Source organism: Polyodon spathula, chromosome 12, assembly GCF_017654505.1.
Source record: "Polyodon spathula isolate WHYD16114869_AA chromosome 12, ASM1765450v1, whole genome shotgun sequence".
NCBI lineage: Eukaryota > Metazoa > Chordata > Actinopteri > Acipenseriformes > Polyodontidae > Polyodon > Polyodon spathula.
In genome coordinates, this window is record NC_054545.1 from 4,939,439 (window position 1) to 4,961,053 (window position 21,615).

The 21,615-nt window shown below is 42.7% G+C and overlaps 2 protein-coding genes across 3 annotated transcripts in view; one reads left to right on the top strand and one right to left on the bottom strand.

Moving 5' to 3' along the window:
* Window positions 1-4,139, top strand: part of LOC121324139 (protein Smaug homolog 1-like) — a 22,235-nt gene extending 18,096 nt beyond the window's left edge. For both annotated transcript variants that reach the window (XM_041265655.1, XM_041265654.1), the window contains 4 exons: window positions 151-355; window positions 1,469-1,595; window positions 2,300-2,383; window positions 3,909-4,139. In XM_041265655.1, the coding sequence (XP_041121589.1) occupies window positions 151-355; window positions 1,469-1,595; window positions 2,300-2,383; window positions 3,909-3,937 (445 nt within the window). In that variant the 3' untranslated portion in view covers window positions 3,938-4,139. The remainder of the gene's footprint in view (window positions 1-150; window positions 356-1,468; window positions 1,596-2,299; window positions 2,384-3,908) is intronic.
* Window positions 4,140-5,579: 1,440 nt separating this feature from the next.
* Window positions 5,580-20,753, bottom strand: LOC121324141 (GTP cyclohydrolase 1-like). Its single transcript, XM_041265658.1, has 6 exons — window positions 20,177-20,753; window positions 14,668-14,777; window positions 12,157-12,212; window positions 10,982-11,013; window positions 10,382-10,466; window positions 5,580-10,101 (listed from the first exon to the last, which is right to left on the bottom strand). Exons 1-6 carry the CDS (start codon window positions 20,535-20,537, stop codon window positions 9,975-9,977), a joined length of 771 nt encoding a protein of 256 aa, XP_041121592.1. The 5' UTR covers window positions 20,538-20,753; the 3' UTR covers window positions 5,580-9,974.
* Window positions 20,754-21,615: the final 862 nt, after the last annotated feature.

The following is a 21,615-nucleotide window of genomic DNA, read 5'->3' on the forward strand; positions in this document are numbered from 1 at the left end:
CTCGTAGTGTGTAAGTTCAAGCACAAAGCTTTGCACATCAGTGCTGAAGTATGCATCAATGGAAATGTTTATCTAGCACTTTTTCTTCCCTTCAGTCTACCTTTCACAGTGTGGCTGATTTCAATGCTATTTCTTGTGTCTGTGTTTCAGCCGTGGCTTCAGTCAGTCCAACTCCCTGCCGACAGCGGGCTGCGTGGGGGGAGGGGTGATGTCGCGGCGAAACCCACGACAGTTCCAGGTGCCGTCGCGCAGCCTACCCGGAGCTAAGCTCGGCTTGCTGGGAACCAGCAGCATCCTGGGGGCATCCCAGCGCAGCCCTGCCAGCACTCTTAGCGGGCACAAGCAGGGCAGGCAGGTAGGCAGGCAGGCCCTCACACACAGAGACTCAGTATTAGAAGCGTACTGCTTCAGTGCAAAGGATACACTGCTTTTTGTCTCTTTTTAACAGTTCTGAAGTTTGCACGGGACCAGAATCTTAGTAAACCTGGAGTACTACTTTTTGACAGCCTGATCCACATTTTTTTTCCAGCAAAACTTCTGTGTTGGCAGAACAGTCTGTTTGGGTGATTGCAGACTTTGTGGAGAAAGGAAAAGGCAGACTAAGGGAGAGGAAATGTGAACAAGAAAGTGTGTGGGTTAGAACCGACAGGAGTGAGGGAGAGAAAGTGAAGGAAACAGGGAGAGAGATGATGAAAGGGAGGCGAATGAGAGTGAGAGGCTGAGTCAGTGAGAACAGTACACAGGCATTTCCTGTTTTCCCTGGCCCGGCGCACGGGAGGGCCTGAAAGGGTTGAGAGAGGGGAGAGAGAGAGAGAAACTGGGATAGAGAGTGGGAGAGCTAGAGACCGCTTTTAATACCGTACGTGTTTCATGATATTTAATAAATCCTACAGCTAATAGCACTCTAGAATATACTTGATGAATGTGTTTGAAAGTGAGTTGGAAATACAATATATTTATAAATGTGGAATATTTACAAAGCATTCGAATCAGCACATTTCCAGTAGCCTGACATTTCAACAATTACACATAATCACACTGCTGAAGACTTCACCATCTATGGGATCAGTCAGTGCTATAGAACAAATGCTGCATGGAAACAAAGGGAACGCAAGTTCTCTTCAAACTAGGAACTTTGGAACCTCTTGGAATGAACATTCTATTCTGACATAGTCATGATGTCATTCACCGAATTTTTGAAAAATGACAGGTTTACTGTGCTGTGTTTACTTATCTTTCTACACAGCTGAAGAAGGGCTTTTGTCCGAAACGTCCTTAAATAAATAATTTTTTAATCATTTAAACCTTTTGTGTACATGTAAAAAAAAAAAAAAAAAAAAGTATAATTTCATTTTTTTCATTCTTGTATACTGCAGTTATACCTCCTTTCAAACCTATATATCATACACACAGCGCTGATTGAGTTCATGAAAGGTCTGCTTGTGACTGTGTTCTTGTATCTCCTCAGGGCTTGTGGTTTGCCAACCCTGGGGGCAGTAACAGCATGCCCAGCCGGACTCACAGCTCGGTGCAGCGCACACGCTCACTGCCCGTCCACACCACGCCACACAACATGCTCCTGTTCCAGCAGGCTGGTATGAACAAACATTGTGTGTGTATGTATGTATGTATGTGGGAAATGCATTTTCCCAGGTGCCTGTATACAATATATATCTGAGGGCTACTCTTTCCAAAACAGCAAAAAAAAAAAAAGAATGTGCAAAAGGATGTAAGGAAACTGCAGGGTGAACCCGACACCAGCACTGCTGCTGCCTTGGCCTTCTGCTCCCACAATAGCTGCCTTTGTGCTGCAACAGCTCTGGCTTTCTCCCTCCCTCTCTCTTCCTCTATCTGTAGCTGTCTCCCCCTGCTTCCCTCCATCCTCTTCCCTTTCTCACCCTGTCGCTATCTCTTGCCGATCCTGGGCGGCTTGTGCACAGTGGTGGCTGTTAAGGGCTGGCTCAAGCCCAGGGTATGCAGTCCTGAAGCCTGGCCCAGACTCCTCCTTCCCCATTTCTCTGACGCTGGGCAGATTAATGGATTGATTAAGACACACACATCACTGGTGGGATTTAGGGCCTATAAATAGCAATTTGACTGCCAGCAAGTGCCTAATTCAGCTCTCCCCCCGCAGAAGAGATTTTAGAAGCCCAGTCTGTGTTGACTCAGCTAAAGTCAAGCCCGCTCAATGTGATTTTTGGGGGGGCAGTTATTGGTTCAAATCAGAGTTTATCCAAAACTATGTGCACACTACCTCTGATCCACTGTAGTGAAATCTAAGAGATTGTGTTTCTTCCAGAGTTCCAGGTGCCAGTGACAGAACCAGATATCAACAATCGCCTGGAATCCTTGTGCCTGAGCATGACAGAGCATGCATTGGGAGGTGAGAAATATAATCAAAGAGATTCTAGTGGATTCTAACAAAGTGGCATGGGGTAAGGGATGCTGGACAGTTGCATCCCATTCCCCTAACCTTGTAAAGAGCTAGATGTTCTACGCCAGTATAAGCAGAAGTGCAGTATGTGACAATTATGCTATTACAATGTGAAATTATTAGAAAGCATGAAAAAAAAAAAAAAAAAAAAACTATGCGTGGAACAGCCCGTGACTAAAATAAATGCAAAAACTTTACAGCATTTTATTTGCCCTTTTCTTGTTCATGTGAAATCAGTAAACCACTGTAGAAAGAGAATAACGTTTAAAAAACAAACAGAAGAATACAGGTAATATGTTTGCCTTGTCTGTGTGTTTTGTATCTTTTTATTTTTTTGGGTAGTTTAGAATAAAGTCTGTATTTGAGTGTCAGTAACAGGAGACAGTGTCCTCTCAGTTTCCGGCCTTGTGGGCTGACAAGCAGAGCTTTGTGAGTGCAGGCCGTTAGCAAACACCCCGGAGAGGGACCTGGGAGCCAGGCTGTGGTGTGCTGAGGAATGCGCCAGTCCGCTCAGGGCTTCCACAGACTGGGCAGTGTTCGAGTGCCATCTGTGTGCTCGGCTCCCAGAACACTCCACAGCTGTGGCCAAAAGCTTTGCATACCCTATAGAAGTAACTCATTTTGCTTCATAAAGTTGAATGAAACCAGCTGAATAATGTTACACTAACATATTGAATTACATACCGCTTTGTAGTTTTCAGTATACCTAGCGGCGATGAGAAACTGACAAAAACTGAAAAATGTGACATTTTGAAATACTGGAACAGGAAATACTGTGCTACTATTATGGCTTCCGGTGGACTTTTGCGATATAATTTTGTAGTTTCTATGATTACATGATGTTAAATAAAAGATCTAAATTATGTTCATGTAGTTTTTATTTATTTATTATTTCTTAATCCTAAAATACAAAACTTTTGGTGTAGAGCGACACAGGCAACACCTGCCTCTCCAGCCTCCCTGCTTTCACAATCATTATATCAGAGACACTCCCTCTGTGCTGATGCAGTCACAGTCCGTTACAGAGCGAGGGTGGCCATGTCATATATACTGTAGTTTTATTTTACAGCACAGTAGTAACCAGCACTATGTAGCTTTTCTGTTTTGGTGTGCCCCCCGCCCCCAATCAGTCAATAGCAATTGGTGTCATTTAATATTGAACCTGTCATGCTCAAACTAACTAAAACTCATTTCTATTTTCAAAGCGATTTATTTGTCTTACCTGTTTCTATTTAACATGCCTTAGGAACGAGTCACCTCTGCAGTTAATTGTGGGATTGTAGTTCTGGGCAAGTGGTTAAACTCAATGAGGAAATCCATATCCCGGTTTCTCTTGAGTTAGGGTTGAGGAAAGGTCACATTTACGTGATGAATCAGTTGCATTTGCAGTTAGACATGCTTGAAACTGCGTGTGTCAGACTGCAATGATATTCAACACTGCTGTTTTTTTTTTTTTTTTTTTTTTTTTTTGCAGATGGTGTTGACCGGACATCGACCATCTGAGGCCATAGAGAGAGGAGGGCCAGGGAGACAGTGCTGGCCGCGAGTCATAGGGGAGAGGTCACCCAGGTTGAAAAGAAGGGTCGCCTGCCCACCGTCACTGGCACCTGGACAGCCAACCAAGCAGCGTTCACCACTTACTAGCTCCTTGTTTGTTATTCTCCATTTTTATTTTCCTCAATTCGTAAGCATTTTATTTTTTTTTTTTATAAAAATAAAATATAACAAGTTAACAAGCACCAGGCTTTTCAGAAGATATCGGAAAAGGTCCCCTCCACCCCAAGACTTCAAGATATCCATGGATCTGTGAGCAGTTCCAGTGGAGCAGTCATCTCGTAACATACAAATTAGAATGGTGGGGGTGGGGGGGGGGGGTACCAAACAGAAAGCCGTGAACCTGTGTGACCAAATACTGAGAGAGAAAGAGCAGACACACGTCAATTCACAGGAGAGCAAGTCCTCCGAAATCAAGCAATGAAACAACCTAACTAGCATGTCTTTTGGATAAAGAATAAGACAGTGGGAGAAACAGTGCTTTGTATAGATAGGAAAAGCAATATATATATATATATTATTGTTTACATAAAAATGCCAATATTAAGGGTTCAGGAACATTTATAAAAGTTCAGGTATGAATGCTGTTCTATTTTTTTTGGACAATGTTATTTTAAATGCTTATTGTTTTATCATTTTCTTACAGTAGCTATTAGCTGGTGCTTTTTTGTGTTTGTTTTGTTGTTTCCAGCCAGCAGCAAAGCTGTGTGAAAATGTTGTTGTTGTTGTTGTTGTTGTTGTTGTTGTTTATCTGTAAAAGCTCAAGGGTTGGGCTGAAAGAATCAGAGATATGCTAGGTGTTTGAAAGAGGAAGGAAACTGTGATGAAAAGAAGAGGAGAGAGAGAGGGGTGACGATGATGATGATGCAGTTATTTAGTTTCTGTAACGCTGGGTCCTGTGTGCTTGTTGCTGTTAAATTCCTCACTTTTAGCCCCATTGATGTGGTTCAGAGCTGGCCAGAGTCAGTTGTCTGCAGTGGTGTGACCTGCGGTTAATTATCTGAAGTGTTGAACATTAGCGTTAAGCGAGCCCATGGCTTTCATTGGTTAATGTTTCTCAGCACAATTTGAGCCAGTGCTTCTGCTCCTCAAAAGGATCCTTCGGATTGGCTGAGCAGAACCATATGATTTATGGAAGGTCGGCAGAGGGCATTCAGGAGCCCCAGGCTGCCTAGTAGGTTGAATCCTGCTGGTCAGTGTGCTGCTGTAAAAGTGAATGAATTCCACTCTGTTTTTCAAGCTCACTTGTGCACATGTGTTTAAACTGCAGCCATCTGCTCAGAGGATGAACTGCGGTGGGTGAGAGAGGGAAGTAGAGGAGGAAGAAAGTTGAAGAGAAAGAAAGGCAGGTCTAATGAAGGTGTAATGAGAAGGAGGTAGAGTAAGTTTCAGTATTATTGAATTGAACACCCCTTGAGAAGGGGATTATGCTACAGAATCCTACATATAATGCCTGTGTTTCCATTAGGCACTGGAAATCACAAACTCGTCCCTCTGTGTTGCTGTTTCCAGTCAGTGCTTGGGACAGCATTGCTTAGCTTTAAACTCATTCTTCTGGAGAAGAGGTGACCTCTGTGTGTCTCTGCTTCTCCCTGGGAGTATTCCAAATGTTTGTGATAGAAATCTGGGATTCTCCCTTACGAGTTGTCAAGCAGAAACAAGGCCTTAGTGAGTCAAATCCAGTAGACTGCCGTGGCCAGAGTTTTTTTTCGCGACTTGAAATGAAGTCCAGTTCAAGTGCCAGAAGTATTAAAATACTCTTCAGTTCTGAAATGTACAGCTGGGGGTGAAGTTACCCTGCTATGCAGGGTCATTCAGAGGTCAGGGATAATACTGCCTGTAGAATATTCTTAAAGTAAGGTGGGAGTTTTATTTCAGTTTAACCCCATGATTTCATCTCCTGTATCTTTCCTGCAGCTCCCTGAACAGCTGTAATCACCCGTGAGGCCTCTGCATGTCACATTGGCCCTCTGTAATGACACTGATGATACACTGTGTGTTAACATGGGCAGCTGTGAATGTGCTGTTAATCCTGATTTGGGAATAACCTTGTGTTGTTCAGAGGGATACTGAAGGTAGGGGTTTGGACACTAAAGCACTGCCTTGTATGTGCACCAGAAAGCTGTGCAGGCTGGTTTTCACAATTTGGTTGAATCAGAATCTGGTACTGGAATGGACTGCAGTGAACCCAGTAGGGTTGCATTTGGGAGAGGCTTTCATGAAGTGAAGTACAGTTCAGTGCGTGGAAATGCATGGCTGTGCAAAGTAATGTAAATGATGTTTAAATTGTCAGCGCAAAATACTGGTATGACTGGTGACACTATAATATGGGTGGCGTTAATGACACTGAAATTACACACTAACAACACTGCTACAAGTGTAATGAGTGGCTTCCAAAACTAATGAATTACACAAGCAGTTAAACAGTAACACAACTGGACCAGTGTTATTGATGCCACTTAGTGTAAACTGTTTCTGAAAAACTCAGACAAGACACACCGAAATTGAGGAGAAGTCCTAAAAACTATTTTCAGATTCAAATTATTATTTATTTCTTTTTCGATTGCTGTTGCGGAGGTAGCTGTTACATTCGTTGGATGTATTATTTAAGATACTCTTTGTATTAACTTGCTGTGGCTGGTGTCCATAAGTGCATCTCAGATATTAGCATAGTTACGTTTTTTTATTTTTCATTTTGAAATATAATCTCTTATTAAAGTTATAGGATGAGAAAAATGACATACCAGTTTTTCTTTGGGATTGTTGAGCTATTTTGAGATTCGGATGAGAGCAGCCACTGTGTTTCAATAAAACGCAAGAAGCAAGGGGAGGGCTGTTGCCACTGATCAGCTTAGCAGGGTCCCAGCGTCCGGGCGGGGTGCTGCGTCTAAGTGCAGGCAGCACAGAGCATTGTTGCATTTATTCCACCTGCAATCTGGAAACCAGCCATTAGGCTGTATAGCTTACTCAATAGTACCCTATAAGTAACCTAAAGGAAAGGTTAGCATTATTCTAGGCTATTCCAGAAAGTATACAACATTCAATTGACCAAATGTGCTTTTAAAATGTTTTACTAATTATATATCAAGGGTAGTATTTCAAAAGAGCATCATTACTTAGTTTAATTTTTTTGTATTTTGAGACGCAGCATGCCATTTTGATTGCTAATGTCTGTATACTATACTGGGCCAAAACTTTGATATGCAAGTACAGTAAAAGTATGGCTAGCGCTTGCTGTGCAAACTACAAATACTGTAAGCAAGCAATATGGTGTGCAAACACCAAAAAGGAATATTTCTCACATACAGCCCTCCGTACATGTATTACCTATATACGTGTATCTGTGTGTGCGACTTGTGATGACGTTAGGTCTGTTACAATCACTGCAGAGGCTCCAGGTGTGACCTCAGTATCTTAGTGCAATAGCAGTACACTGCCTGCTCCACAGTCCTGCGCCTCCAGACCACCCCCTCCTGGCAAAAAATAGAATACATGTAACTGTTGGCATCCTGGTGGTGTACTGTTATTTACCAAGCATGTTATCCAGTGTGCCACGGTATAGCTAAGGGCTCCCAGGCAATAAAATAAATACTGGGAATACGCAGTTTGCAGGAACTGTACTTATAGAATATGGTGTATTTTTGATTTGTATTTTTGGTCTATTTTTATTCAACTGATACCATAGTTTATTACTTGCCTGATAACTAGTCTGAAATACTACACTGCTACAGTGAAAAATACTACACTTCATGCTATGAGAAATAGTTGAGTAAATCCAGAGTCTGATTGTAGTAGAATGCACAGAAATGGTTGTGATTTCCTGCAGTTTAACTTTGTGTGTTTCCCTCGGGCTGTCTCTTCAGGGCCTGTATTGACTGCAGGTTTAGAGCAATTTGAAAAAAAAAAAAAAAAAGCATATTTATATAAAATGCATGCATAAATCTGTGAAGTCAGATATTTAGAATAACAAACGGCAGTGCCTTTTTCTTTTGTACTCATGCATCTACGCCAAATGTAAAATTATTTTATATGGAGTTTTAAAAGAAAATACAGAGGAAGCAAAATAGTGACGATGATAATAATAATAATAATAAAAAACATAAGTAGCAGATAAGAACTATTTAATAACATTTATAAACCTTTGCTGGTGATTCTGTGTTATGTAAAGCTGGGTGAAACAGAAGCCCTTCTGTCAGCGGACTAGTGTGGTCAGCTCATCACGTTACCCTGTATATGCTTCTAATGCCAGTGTAAAGAGTCATGTGCATCCCTCTGTAATGAGAGAGGGGGGGTGCATGTTTGTTTTATGTGTGTGTTTGTAAATTGGAGGTCTAACATACTGCATAATGCTTTTGACTATTGTGTCATGATATGTATTGTGTGCTGAATCAATGCCCAGTCGTGTGTAAGCATGGGTAGCTTTGTGTTTGTGTGTCTATTCGTGTATCTTTGTGTTTATGTGTGGGGTCTATGTTATACCCACAGGCAACGGGAAAAGTATTAAAATAAAAAAAAAAGGTTTGATGAAAGATGTCTCCAATGCAGGCCGTCTCATTTCAAAATCTTCCTGAATGTGCTGAGGTGTGTAGGGAATGTCTTGGGCAATGCCGACAACGGTTCGGGTTCCGCTTGCTTTTGACATGTTTTTCAACAGAAACAGGCAACGGAAGTTACAGCATGCTTCCACCAGGTGTCGCTACATAAGCATCCCTGGCAAAACCTGAACAATAAGCAAGGCAGGGATTCCACCACACTGAAGATTTAGAAACAGCTTAATCGCTCTTTAAAAAAAAAAAAAAAAAAAAAAAAAAAACACAACTTTGCAATATTGTCTAGTTTGTATATCATTGTTTTCAAGAATAATAAATGCAACTGGACATTAAAAATGTTTCACCTGCATGACATCAATAAACTGTGTTAAGAATTCAAGCCCTGCGCCAGATAGTGAGAGTGGAGAGGGATGCCTGTCCCCAGAGCCCCCCTCAAAGCAAGGCCACGTGGGTGCAGCTGTACCCCTCCCGCACGCTCTTCCCAACCTGAGCAGCTGTTCTTACGAGTCTTCCTGGACTCTGCACTTCACGTTGTAAACCTCGTCTGAGAGGAACCTCATATCACAGAAAGAAGCATTAATGCCCCAGGACAATAAAATCATAAAACAAATGTAAACCGTTTCTACAGCAAAGATGAGCGGAGCAGACTGAACATCCCAATTTACAAACAGAAAGGAGTACAGTCCGCTGGTTAATTGTACAAAGACAAGACTCTGGTTTCTTTCTACAAAAAGTAAGAATTCAAACTACATTTTGTTTGTCACACTCACACACATCCACAGCACCAAATTAAACTACAGGAAATGTAGTGATTTTTTAAATTTATTTTTAAAGAGATTTTTTTTTTCACTAACGTTATACACATACCAATATAACAACATTAAAAACAATGAAATAACGGATTGTACAGCCCCTATAGAATTATTATCGTTTCTATAGGCTAGTCTGCAGAATAATCCACACTGCTTTCATAAGGACTGATGGTACAGTTAATACAGATACACCTCACGCTTCTTGACCTCTTGTCAAGTGCGCTCCTCTCTTACTGGCTTTCAAGTTCAATTTCATGGCAGCTATGGGATGATCTTGATGACAAGCATTTGAAACACAACTGCTGGTAAAAGTACCTTCTACACAAAAGCACCATTGAATGGCAGAGGTGTGGGACTGATTTTCAACAGCAACTGTTGCAAAAAGGGGGCATGTGTTAATGATCTAAACAGTGATAGACACAGTACTGACACACTGCTTTCGTCACTGAAGTAAACAAAAAAAAAACCTCCCTGGTCGTTTCCAGTAAAGTACACTAAAGAGACTCGTGCACCGCTCTCAGCAGGCTGGTCTGGGTTAGGCTCTGATCGCACTGCTCAGCGGCTCGTTTCCAGGGGAGATGTCTGGCAGTAGCATGTGGGGCGAGGGTAGCAGGAGGCTGGTACTCAGTCCTTGATCAGTTTCAGGAACTCCTCTCTGGTTTTGGGGTCCTCCCTGAACACACCCAGCATGGTGCTGGTCACAGTCTTGCTGTTCATTTTCTGCACACCACGCATCACCATGCACATGTGGCTGCAGAGCAGAGGGGAGAGGGAGAGCAGAGAGGCCATCGTTACTACCAACTACAAACACAACCAGTAGAATTTCTTTACAGTTTACAGCCCAACTACAAACACAACAATAACAATACTGTGCTTTTACATGGATGTGTGTACCCAGAGGCTGGGACCCGTGGCTACCTCTAGTAAGTGCTAACCCTTAAAATGAAGCATTTCCAGTGGAATGAGAATAGCGAGCCCTGTCCAGTGGGAACTCTGAGGAGTGAAGCAGGCTGGAGGAGGAGCTACTGTACCTGGCCTCGATCACGACCCCCACTCCAGACGGCTGCAGAGACTCTGTGATGGCGACAGCGATCTGCTTCGTCAACCTCTCCTGGACTGCAGAGAGGGAGGGGCAGGTTAGTCTCGGCTACACGTCCTCTTACCGCTTTAATTACAGTGGCATTAAGGCTATTTGACAGATGCTTTGCTTGTTGTACCCTATCATACCAACATATCGTATCTGCTCCCTGCATCAGAGCAGACATGACACTGGCCTGAACTGGTGGTTCCCAGAGAGGTAACAACAGTCTCAATCTGTTTCAATGTGCATGCTGTGTAATGTCACGCAACGGCCACAAGGTGGACACCTGCACACCGATTTTAATTGTTGAATGGCAAGAGGTTTAGCAAGCATAGCAGTTTGGTTTGACTAGTGCTGGTGAAGCAGTGATCAGTTTTAGAATTCTGAAATCTATGTATTGACTTATTTAAGTTTAAGAAGAGAGATACACACTCATCAATCGGTGAACACGTGAACGAAACACACAACACTGGTAATATAAGTCTTTGGAGAATAATATTTCAAATCTTTTTAAAGATCAAAATAATAATAACAATAAAGTAAAACTTACCTTGTAATCTTCTGCTATAGATTTCAACAATTCTGAAAAGGAGACAAAAAAAGGAGACATTGTATTATTTATTGATTGATTTTTATTCAAATAAATCAGAATCCACACTGAGCAACAACTGAAGAGAGCAAGTGTTTTACACCTCAGACACAGAGACACACAGACACACTATAGCATGGATTGACTGCTGCTCTTGTCACGATGCCTGCAGTTTAAAACCTAGACAATCCAGAGATCCATGTCAGGAGTGCAAGAGGATGAGGGGAAACTATACAAATAAAAAATACAAAAACAGCAAGAAACAAAATACTACTGTCCTTGGCATTGCTGCTGTGTCTGTAAGGTAGGTATGGCATTGCTGCTGTGTCAGTAAGCTAGGTACGGCATTGCTGCTGTGCCAGTAAGCTTAGGTATGGCATTGCTGCTGTGTCAGTAAGCTTAGGTATGGCATTGCTGCTGTGTCAGTAAGCTAGGTATGGCATTGCTGCTGTGTCAGTAAGCTAGGTATGGCATTGCTTCTGTGTCAGTAAGCTAGGTATGGCATTTCTGCTGTGTCAGTAAGCTAGGTATGGCATTGCTTCTGTGTCAGTAAGCTAGGTATGGCATTTCTGCTGTGTCAGTAAGCTAGGTATAAGGCTCAGAGCAAGTCACACTCTGCAGACACTTGTACGTGAATGGAATTAATCAGCTTACACTGCATTGAGCAACAACAACAGGCTGGAATGTTTTGAAAGGAATCTGGAGAGTATCTATTGATGGCCCTCAACTTCTGACAAAACCAAACAATATGACGCGGCTGTTTGTGACAGCAGCAGCAATCATAACCCGGCCTGTTTACAGCATTGCAAGAGCGGCGCTGCTCTTATCACAGTGTGTACAGGGGAGTTTAAACAGGGCTAATGAATGGAACTGCTCCCCAAGACACTCGTATTGGAATCAGAGCTTTAAAAAAATGACAAAATCAGACAAGTGTTCAATATGAAGCCATCCACAGTGCATGCCAGTGGTTTAGTTCACGGTAGTCAGAATAGGTGCTAGTCGTTGGTAAAGGTATTGTGTTCTGCCTTCCACCTCCAGGTTGCTTGCAGAGGGGTAGGGGTAGGGTCAGGGTAAGGGTCAGGGTAAGGGTTGGGTCTGGTCATGCCGGCAGAGTGACCCCCTGCAGTAGCACTTACCTGGCCAATTTGCTCAGACCCACGACTCTCTTGTTGGGAAGGTAACCTATATGCACCTACAGGAGAAAGAGAGGGAGAGATAAGGAGGGCTAACTCGGGGTAGTATTGGGAGGAGGGGACCCTTTCAACATGCTGGCTGTGCACCCATCTGCAGAAAGGTCACTTCCCTTTAAACACCTCACCATGGTAAAAGATGGTAGCACATGTCCTGCAGTGGAATTGTAAAACGCAATTCAACCTCTCCATAAGAGATGCTTGCCTGTGCATAAATCCACAACTGGCATGTGATAGCTAAGAAATATTCACTTTGGATAGACCAGGCTGATGCAGTTACAGGCTGGTCTTGCCAGTGTTGTATGGTTGAAATTTAGGCAGGCAGACTGGGTTATTTCAGCAGCCATTCAACACTTTGTCAGCTCAATTATTTCTGATCATTTTTTTGATGCCCGCAAACGGTTTGAATAAACCCAAATTCACATTTGGTATAAGCTAGCTGTATTATCCTCCACAGTACAGGCTGTTGTGTGTGCTGGTTTGAGGTGTCCGTAAGAGATTGGGTGGACAGTCGTTGCTAATTTCTACTTGGAGAGGTGGAGGGAGGCTACAAGCCAGAGGCACTCCCAGTTACCTGGCCAGCTTGCTGACGCCTATCACCTTTCTGTTGGGCAAATAACCAATGGACACCTGGAAGAAATAAAAACAGGTTCAAGGAGGCCCAATCCTGCTCGCTCTAATGGTGGAGCACATGGAGAATTCCGCAGTGGACTGTAAACCTCGCCTGCTGTGCGGGGCCTGCTGTGCTCTCAAGAGGAGAAAAACACACACTCCAAGACTGATCTACTTATCCATTACAGTTATCAAAACTTCCTCAAAAGAGTTTTAAAAAATGTGTGTCTTAATTTCCGAGCTCCCTGGAGAAAACAGATGTCTGTAGGGGGTTGGGAACGTGTGGATAAAATCTGGTCTCAGGAGGTGATTGTTTGGGACCTCTTTTTAAATATGAGAGCACTTGATTGTGTCCCGCCCATCACACTACATGGTGAACACTCCTACAGATCTTTCTGATGTCATTGTGTGCTGGTTTATATTTAACTGATGGATTTTGTGTGAATGTGTGCACCCTGGTGCAGTGCTGGTTTGCTTCTGCATGCTGCCAGTGCAGCTCCCCGTTCTGCAGGTGTGACTCACAGCCAGGCCGACATTCCAGTCGCTGCTCAGCAAGGTTGTCGTCACCCTGTTTCCAGGGGTCTGGCAAAAACATGTTCAGCATTCAGGAAATTCTCTTTTACAGCTAGAGTAGCAAGATGTGTATCCTTGTGACGTAGCAGGCGCTGTCTCCTTACTGTACCCCCCACCCCCCCCCACCCCGTGCCGATTCGATTAAGCACTCTGTTGAAAGGGCATCGCACAATCCATTTCTTCTCCTGGCTTTTTTCTTTGTCTTTTTTCTGGCTAAATCCACCTCATATCACTAAGCCGTGAGACAGCACGACACGTTTAAAACAGGAACATGACATTAAACAGGCGTGCCAGAGAAACGTATAGCATGATTATAAAGATGATAAATTCAACCACATCAAAACCAGACCGCCTCATTCAATCTCCAGATTAACTGTGCCATTGAGGATAAAAAATAATAATAATACAAACACTAACGGTTAAGATGGAACTTGTGTTATTGCTTTATTCAGGCCATTGGCTGTTCCTCTCGATTTTCTTGACAGATGTAGGAGATTTAATAGAAACCAGGAAATGAATGATTGTGGAGTACAGCTCATAAAACTCCAAGCTTCCGTTTGTTCAAACCCCCCCCCAAGAATTGGAATGAGAAATAGGTGGTTCAATATCTTGTTCCTGCAAATGCAAACAGACATGCAGAGAGCTGAGCGGTGATGACGGGCTATTAGCAGGGGGAAGAGAGAGGGCAGGAACAGCAGCAGTCTGACAGCGCTTCACAAACATAATTACAAAAACCCCACCAGAAAAATATTTCCTTTGTGTGAGATGAATGCCTCCTTCTGTCATCGAGGCCTTTTACACCTTGAAATTGATCGGCTTGATTTCTGAAATGGCACGGTGAGGAGGAGGGGGAGGAGGGGGGATATTAAAATGTCAAAACTAAGAAGGAAGTGGCTATGCCTGAGATGAAACAGATGGATTATACCGGCCTCACCTGCAGGAAGAGCGATCTGATTGCTCCATGATAGACAGCCTGCATTTTCAATGTATTTTTCGTTAATGCAAACAGAGGGAGCCGGATTGAGAGCACTGGAGAATCATGTGCTTATTAGCATTTCAAAACAATACTGTTTTCACTCCTTCCCTGAATACTGTGGAAGTGAAGTTCTCTATCATTCGGTCAGGTGTAGGAGCCTGCTGTGAGAACACACACTATAAGCTACTTCTTAGAGAGGGCTTCAAATCCACAATTGGCAAGGGAGCGGAGTCACGAACAATGCTAACGTGAAAACTGGACAGCATGTGAAGTCTGTGGCTATTGCTTGCGCCTACCTTGCCAATGAAGGGCACCAGGTGGTGCTCACACATTGAGAACATGTCGATGTCTTTCACAATCACCATCTCATCATGGTCCTCGTCAAAGATAGCGTCGTTCAGCACGTCTGAGGGGAGACAGGACAGTCATCAGTCACAAAGACGCAGGTGATCAAGTTTGACAGCTGTACAAATACATTTAATTCGTAATCCTGCATGTTCCAGCAGTTAGTTATCTAACCAGTAATTAGTCTTGTCTGAGTGTGTCGGCCCTGAAAAGATTACCAGCTGGAAGATAAGACACAAATTGGGTGAGAAAAGTTAACCTGATTGATCAAATATCTAGCAGAATCGGTTAACTGCTGTGATAGAGATCAGCGAGGTATATGTAGTTCTCAAAAGCAGGACTAGGTTCATGGGGGGAGGGGGGGGAGTTGTCCTTGGTTGTTCTTCATTTCCTGAATAGTGCTATCTATCTCGCTGCAACAGAAGGCTTCCATGGAAACAGAGCATATCAGCTCTTCCGTATTCACCCGGCACTCTCGGACAGCTGTCTGGGGCAAGGAGCCATCAGGCCGGAAACAACTGCCAGTGGAGACTGAATCGCTTAAATTTAAACCAAAGTACTGCTCCGGATGCAAATCAGTTTGACATAAAATAATAGCGAATGGTGCGGCAGTGCGCTTGTTTTTTTACTGTATCTGGACTTCACTAATTTATAAAGCCCCCTATTGGGCTGAAGTAGAAGCGGTGACAATGCAGAGTTCATCATGCTGTGAATCTACCTGCTGAACTGCAGTGCTCTGTGACCCGTACCTACCTCTGTCAGTGCCATTAGAACCCAGGTCCATTATAAACCACATGCAGTGGGACCAGTACAGACCCTGTAACGAAGGCATGGCAAATGAATCGGGTTATGGAAGTTCACAATAAAGTGAAATGTGTTGTCTGCCCAAGATCAAAGGGCAAAAAAGGACTACATTCCTGTCATAAACATGATAAACCTGAAGGCAATGCTAGATAACAGCATGTCAATGTTCTCTTATGAAATCGGGTATTGTGCATCTTCTAAGTATATTATCACCATGACTGTGTGACCAGCCCTTTATTTCAAGAAACAAACTAAATAAAGAGAGCGCTGGGCCAGGTGTTGAGAGCGGAAGCTGGCTAGGTAACCCTCCTCTTTATGACAGCAGTTCAAACACAGCTACGTGCAGGATGAATCAGAGCCTTGAGTCACCAGAACAAAAAAAACATGACACAACGGGTTACTATGGAAACTGCATGGAAATTGCCCGAATGCTGGAAAAACAAATGTGCCTGTTCCATCTCTGGTAACAAACTCAGAAGCGACATTTAAAATTACAAAGATGAACTCCCTCCAAATGACTGAACGTTAAAGCCCTAGATACTGTAAATAACCTCGCTTAGCCTTAAAAAAAAACATTGTAGAGAAATATTATGACGGTTTTTAGCAGGAATTGGTATGTCTAGAAGAGCTGCTGATAAAACTGTAATGTCATGTGTGACAGAAAGGGAAAGTGCTATAAAGACAGTAGAGAAGCAATGACTGAAAAGTATGTTAAGAATGAATCTGAAACAACTCCGACCCCACAGAGGTGGGAGTGGAAAGGGAAGGTGATCTTGTGATGGTTTAACCGTTGATAATGATAATGAGAGAATCAACTAAACCACGTCTCATGCGTCAATGCTGGTTACGCATGCCATTTAGAAAGACAATTAGCAACAATAAAAAAGGACTGCTTTAGTGGTGAATCCTAGCGTGTCAGTAAGCATTTTGTCTTCCTTCAGTGCACCATCATTGCCAGAGAACGTAAATAAAATAAAACAGCATTTCAACAGCATTCCGTCCCCCCCCCTTACTGACTGTGAACTGACTTGATCAGTCCGACCCCCCCCTCTTACTGACTGTGAACTCCGACTTGCTCATTGCACTTGATATTGCCCAACTCAATCCCCCCCCCCCCCACCAAAGCAAACAAGCTATCAGTAGGCCCAGAGATAAAGTGAGAAGTCCCAACCACATATTTAGTTTGTTTAGAAAAATAAATATACAGACCGACTGTCCCTGTTGAATTTGTGATAGCTGAAGAAGGACTGCGTGTAATGAAGGAGTTTTGAATTTTGACCTCTGTGTTACTTGAGAAGCACGTCTGAGCATTCAAGAGGCAAGTGCAAACCTACAGTAGATGCTTATTTCAGTAAAATGACCTTTTCTGCCATTGTTCATGGACAGTATTGTTCACTGAAAAGGTCTTGGGAGCTGTGCAAAGTGCAGGAGAGGAGGGGGGCGCTGTGAAACGCCACAAGCTCAAAACAGAGCTGAAGTGAACTGACACGACACAGTGCCCGCGCTCATCCCCACTCACATAGCAGCGCGACCCTGCAGGCTGCCATTCCCTCAGCAGCACAAACATCCAGAACCACACAGCAGAGGCACCCCCTCCTCCTGCCCTGTGTGTGCACACTCCTGTCTACTGCAGGTTCCAGATGCTTCCACAGGACCAGCAGAGCTTTCCCCTGCGTGGCGAGGGGGAGTCCGGGGGAGGGAAAGGGAGCTGCCCCCTAGTTAAGCAAGGAGGAAAATCCCCTCATGATTCACTGCCATGCTTGTAATTGAAAACACAACCCCTGCAAAACAGAGCTACAAAACAACAACCCCTCCCCACTCTGACTTCAAAACTGAGCCGCGGTTTCTACAAGGGACCCCTGCTGGACCAGAGCATACCAAATCAAATTAAAAAAAATATATATTGAAAAGATTGTTAAGAAAACTAGCAAATACTCATTTAAAAAAGCTCCTGCTTTTTGTCCTCATTACTGTCCTGGGAAAGCAAACTTTTTTGTAAACGGCTTGAATGATCTGTCTTTCTTCACTGGGACCAAAGACTATTCACCCACATTGCCTGTCACATGTGCTATGTATTTAACAGGATTGGAATATAGAACCACATGAAAATCTAGGTTTGGACAACACCTTCAACAATGTAACTGATTCACTGTTGATGCATTCGTTCTAAGAGAAACAAGACTAATCTCATGGACAAAAGGAACAAATTCTAAAACCCAGAACAAAATAGGGGCTGGGGGAGACTTGATTGACAATCCTGAAGGCAGTGGACAGTGTTAACCTCAGCTCTGACACCTAATCAATTCACAGCGGCGAGGACCAGAGGACACTGTGGGAAATGAAGTGGCAACAGACTTCACACAGAGGGCAGGAGATTATTTGCTGTACGCAGTGGTGATTGTACGGAATGGGTTCTCTAGCTACGTTGTTGCCGTTGAATCCATGGGATTCTTTGGCAACTGACTGGAAGCAGTTCTGGGATCAATCAACTACTAGGAACTGGGTGAAAACTGACTATCCGAATGGCCTTCTCTTGTTTGTAAAAGTTCTTATGTCCTTTGTACGTTCATTCACTGAAAATTTGATTTTGATTGTAGGCCTTCTTGACAGTTATTTAATTGAATTTGCATATTCTCTTTTCCTTTTTATAGCTCGGGCAATAGAATTTGAATCAAACTAAATTTAAGCCAAACACTAAGAGCACGGGGTCCACGATGGCTAAACAGCAAAGGAACTGATTCAAATACCCTTTTAACTGTGAAATCGTATCTGTGGTTAGGAAAACCCCTGGAAATACAGTGCATGTGTGGTCTGAGGATTGTTAGGGGAAGGGCATTAACAATTATTTTGATCTAATCAATAAATGCTCCTCAAACACAGCTTGTTGCAATATCCCTCCCTCCTGTGTCCACAGCTACAAAGGTTCATTAATACATGAGTTCACAGATTACTATGGAATACACTGTACTGCACCCTGCTTGCCTTTTTCAGGTGCTCACACTACTCAGCTAAACTTTTACTCATGAACTGGGCATGTGCCAAGCTGCAGACTGGCAGGATCTTTCTGTGCACTCTCATATTGAAGGGGGGGTGCAGGATTAAACCACTCTCCGGGCAGTGCCTGCAGATTCCGGGCCCCTCATCCCAGATTAGCCTGTTACAGTTACAAGGAATTGCTTCTGTTTTGGTGCAGTTCACACTATTCACAATAGCACAGAAATAAATGATCCCTTTGCAAGCTCAAGAATGGTGCAGTGTGGTGCTGGGACGCTAGCCTTACTCTGCCCCATTATTCACGAGCAGCTGCATTTCTGTATAATCTGCTCTGATTTAGTAGGTGTACAGCTGTGGCCAAAACTTGAGCACCTCCTAGAATTTTAGGCTTGAGACATAATTAAAAAAAACAAAAACGAGATAAACACAATGTAGATCTTTTATTTAGCATCATGTAATCAAGGAAACTACAAAATGATATCACAAAAGTCTACCAGAAGACATAATAGTAGCACATTATTTCATGTTAGATTTCGAAATGTCATATTTTTCAAATGTTGTCAGTTTTTTGTTAAGTATATGGAAAACTACAAAAAGGTATGTAATTTAATATGCTATAGGTAACATTATTCAACAGGTTTCATTCGACTTTATAAAGTAAAATGTGTTAATTGCACAGGATGATGCAAAACTTTTATTATATATTAGAGCTGAGATAAATCAGCTAAACTAGTATATCTCAGAGTTTATGTACATATGTATTTATTCATTTACTTCCCATTGATAAGTGACCACCGGAATCTCAAGCATGGGTTGCGTCTGTACCTGCCTGTAAGTGTACAGGTTGATAATACCCACAGTTACCTATAGTATTCAGCAATAAACCAGCAGTACAGTGCCGTGTGCAATACAAGAGTATAGGAAATGTGCTAATTGAAAACTTACGCAAAAAATAATGATGTAAATGCTGCTTGTGTAATATCGGAGTGGTCACAGTGCAATCACATACAGTAATTAATGAATGACACGGCACAAAATACAAGGAAGCGGTTACAATACGGCAATCAGTGTTATTCCAGTCTAACAGGATTCATGCGATCACTTACTTTCTCTTCAAACTTGCACAAGGACTATAGCACAGCAGGCTGCCTTTTTTAAACCGTACTTTAAAAGACAGATAGCCTGTGTAGAGTTTCTGTGTCACCGGAAAGTAAATGTTATTAGATGGTAATTTTTCCCTTTTAAATTGGTAGTTTTGTACTTGTATAAATCAATACATTTTTGCTGTAAAAAGGGAAACTAGAGTTCACTGTGATGTGTTGAAAGAATTGGGGGAGGGGTGGTGGGTATTGAATGTGTACTTCTGTGTGTCACTGTACTTCCAATGCGATCATGTTGGTATATACAGTACTACTAAGCACATACAGAGATTGACTCAAGAAAGTGGTAAGTTTTGTATTGGTTGATCAACTAAGGCAATGCAATTTGTAATTGCGATATGGTCGATTCAAATAACAATTGCTTCTATTCAACGGGTTTACACCGTGCTAGTAACAGATAGATGTGTATACTGCCAGGAAGATAGCCGTAGCAGTAGTAGTTGTAAAATATGCATTCTTTTTAGATAGTTAGTTCACAAAATGGCAAACGACTGTCACTCACCTGATATTTTCTCCTGGTAGCCCTTAGTGAAGAACTGCATGGCGGTGGCGGCTCTCCACGGGGTTTTCAGAAGCCCCTGTCGGAGGGGGTCTTCTCCCAGACCCCTAAGGATAGTGGTGTACGCGGCGGCGATGCTGGGCAGGTTCATCTCGTTGTCCTCTATGCTCCGAGTGCGTTCCTCTTTCCAGCTCTCCATGACAGCTGACGAATGCGATCTCGTCTCCTCACCGGGCACTACCTGCTGACCCCTGGTCCGGTTGGGCGACTTCGGCACCTGTGCTCTCTCCTCCACATGCCCGTTGACAAAGTCGGTAGAATAGGCAACTTGCTTTTCAGACTGTTTGTGTTTCGCGTGATCCATGATCTTAAACTGTCAAATTAAGATACTATATTAAACTTGCCGGTACTTTAAGCTAAGTGAGCTATAACTGACAAGTTGAAACACGTTACTTTTATTATGAAATTCACTAAACTCGGCGTTATTGATTACTTGTACAGCTCTATAGCCATACTCAAGTCCTACCCAGCCTCCTAAAACTGCGCTCGATTTGTTCAGTATTACATGCCGATTGCCAAAGCAGATTGTTTCCTTATGCCTTTATAAACTCAGGCTAATCAACTGGAATCCTATTGGTCCCTTCCAGAGTGCGTCACGCCTTGCTTCTCTAAGCAGATCAGACAGCCTCTGTTAGTTAAATGGCTTAACAAACCGCCCGCCTCCCCCCAAAAAATACAGTTCACATCTGTCAACAGCAACACCTAGATATGACACAGCCGGACTGTTGTATTGAATCAATGTTCTCTTCAAAGCCTTTTTAGCACATCAGACCAATTCAAGACTGAGAGGCTAGAAAACTAATTTTATTATTTTAGGACATCATGACTTGACTGCATCACAGCTGCTCAAATCTAAGAGATCAGATATACACATTCCCAACAGCAATTCCACTAGAGCTGGACTGAAGAATCTGGGCATTCCTGTAGCAGTCTGTGTAAGTCGATGTCTGCTTTCCAGATGCCTCAGAATAGGAGTAAAACTAATATAATTGCTACCCTTACATATACAGTAATAACCATTTAAAGTACATTAGTAGTTGTTCTTGATCTAAGCACAGCTGTTAATTTATGAAGAAGCTTCAGCACGACCGGACTGGGATCATGCCAGTCTCACCTTCTCATTTCACTTAGTTAACGAATCATGATTTGAATTAGAAACTAGAAATAGCAGGATTACAATATTTATAATATGGATTAATTTAAGTGTACAGCTATGACCAAAAGTTTAGCATCACCCCTAGTTCCAGCGACCATGTGTGTGTGTGTATTTATATATTATAAATATATATTTATATATATTATATTATATATATATATTTTATTTATTGCAAAAGTCTAGAAGCTTAATAGTACAGTAGTTCATGTTCAAAATGTCACATTTT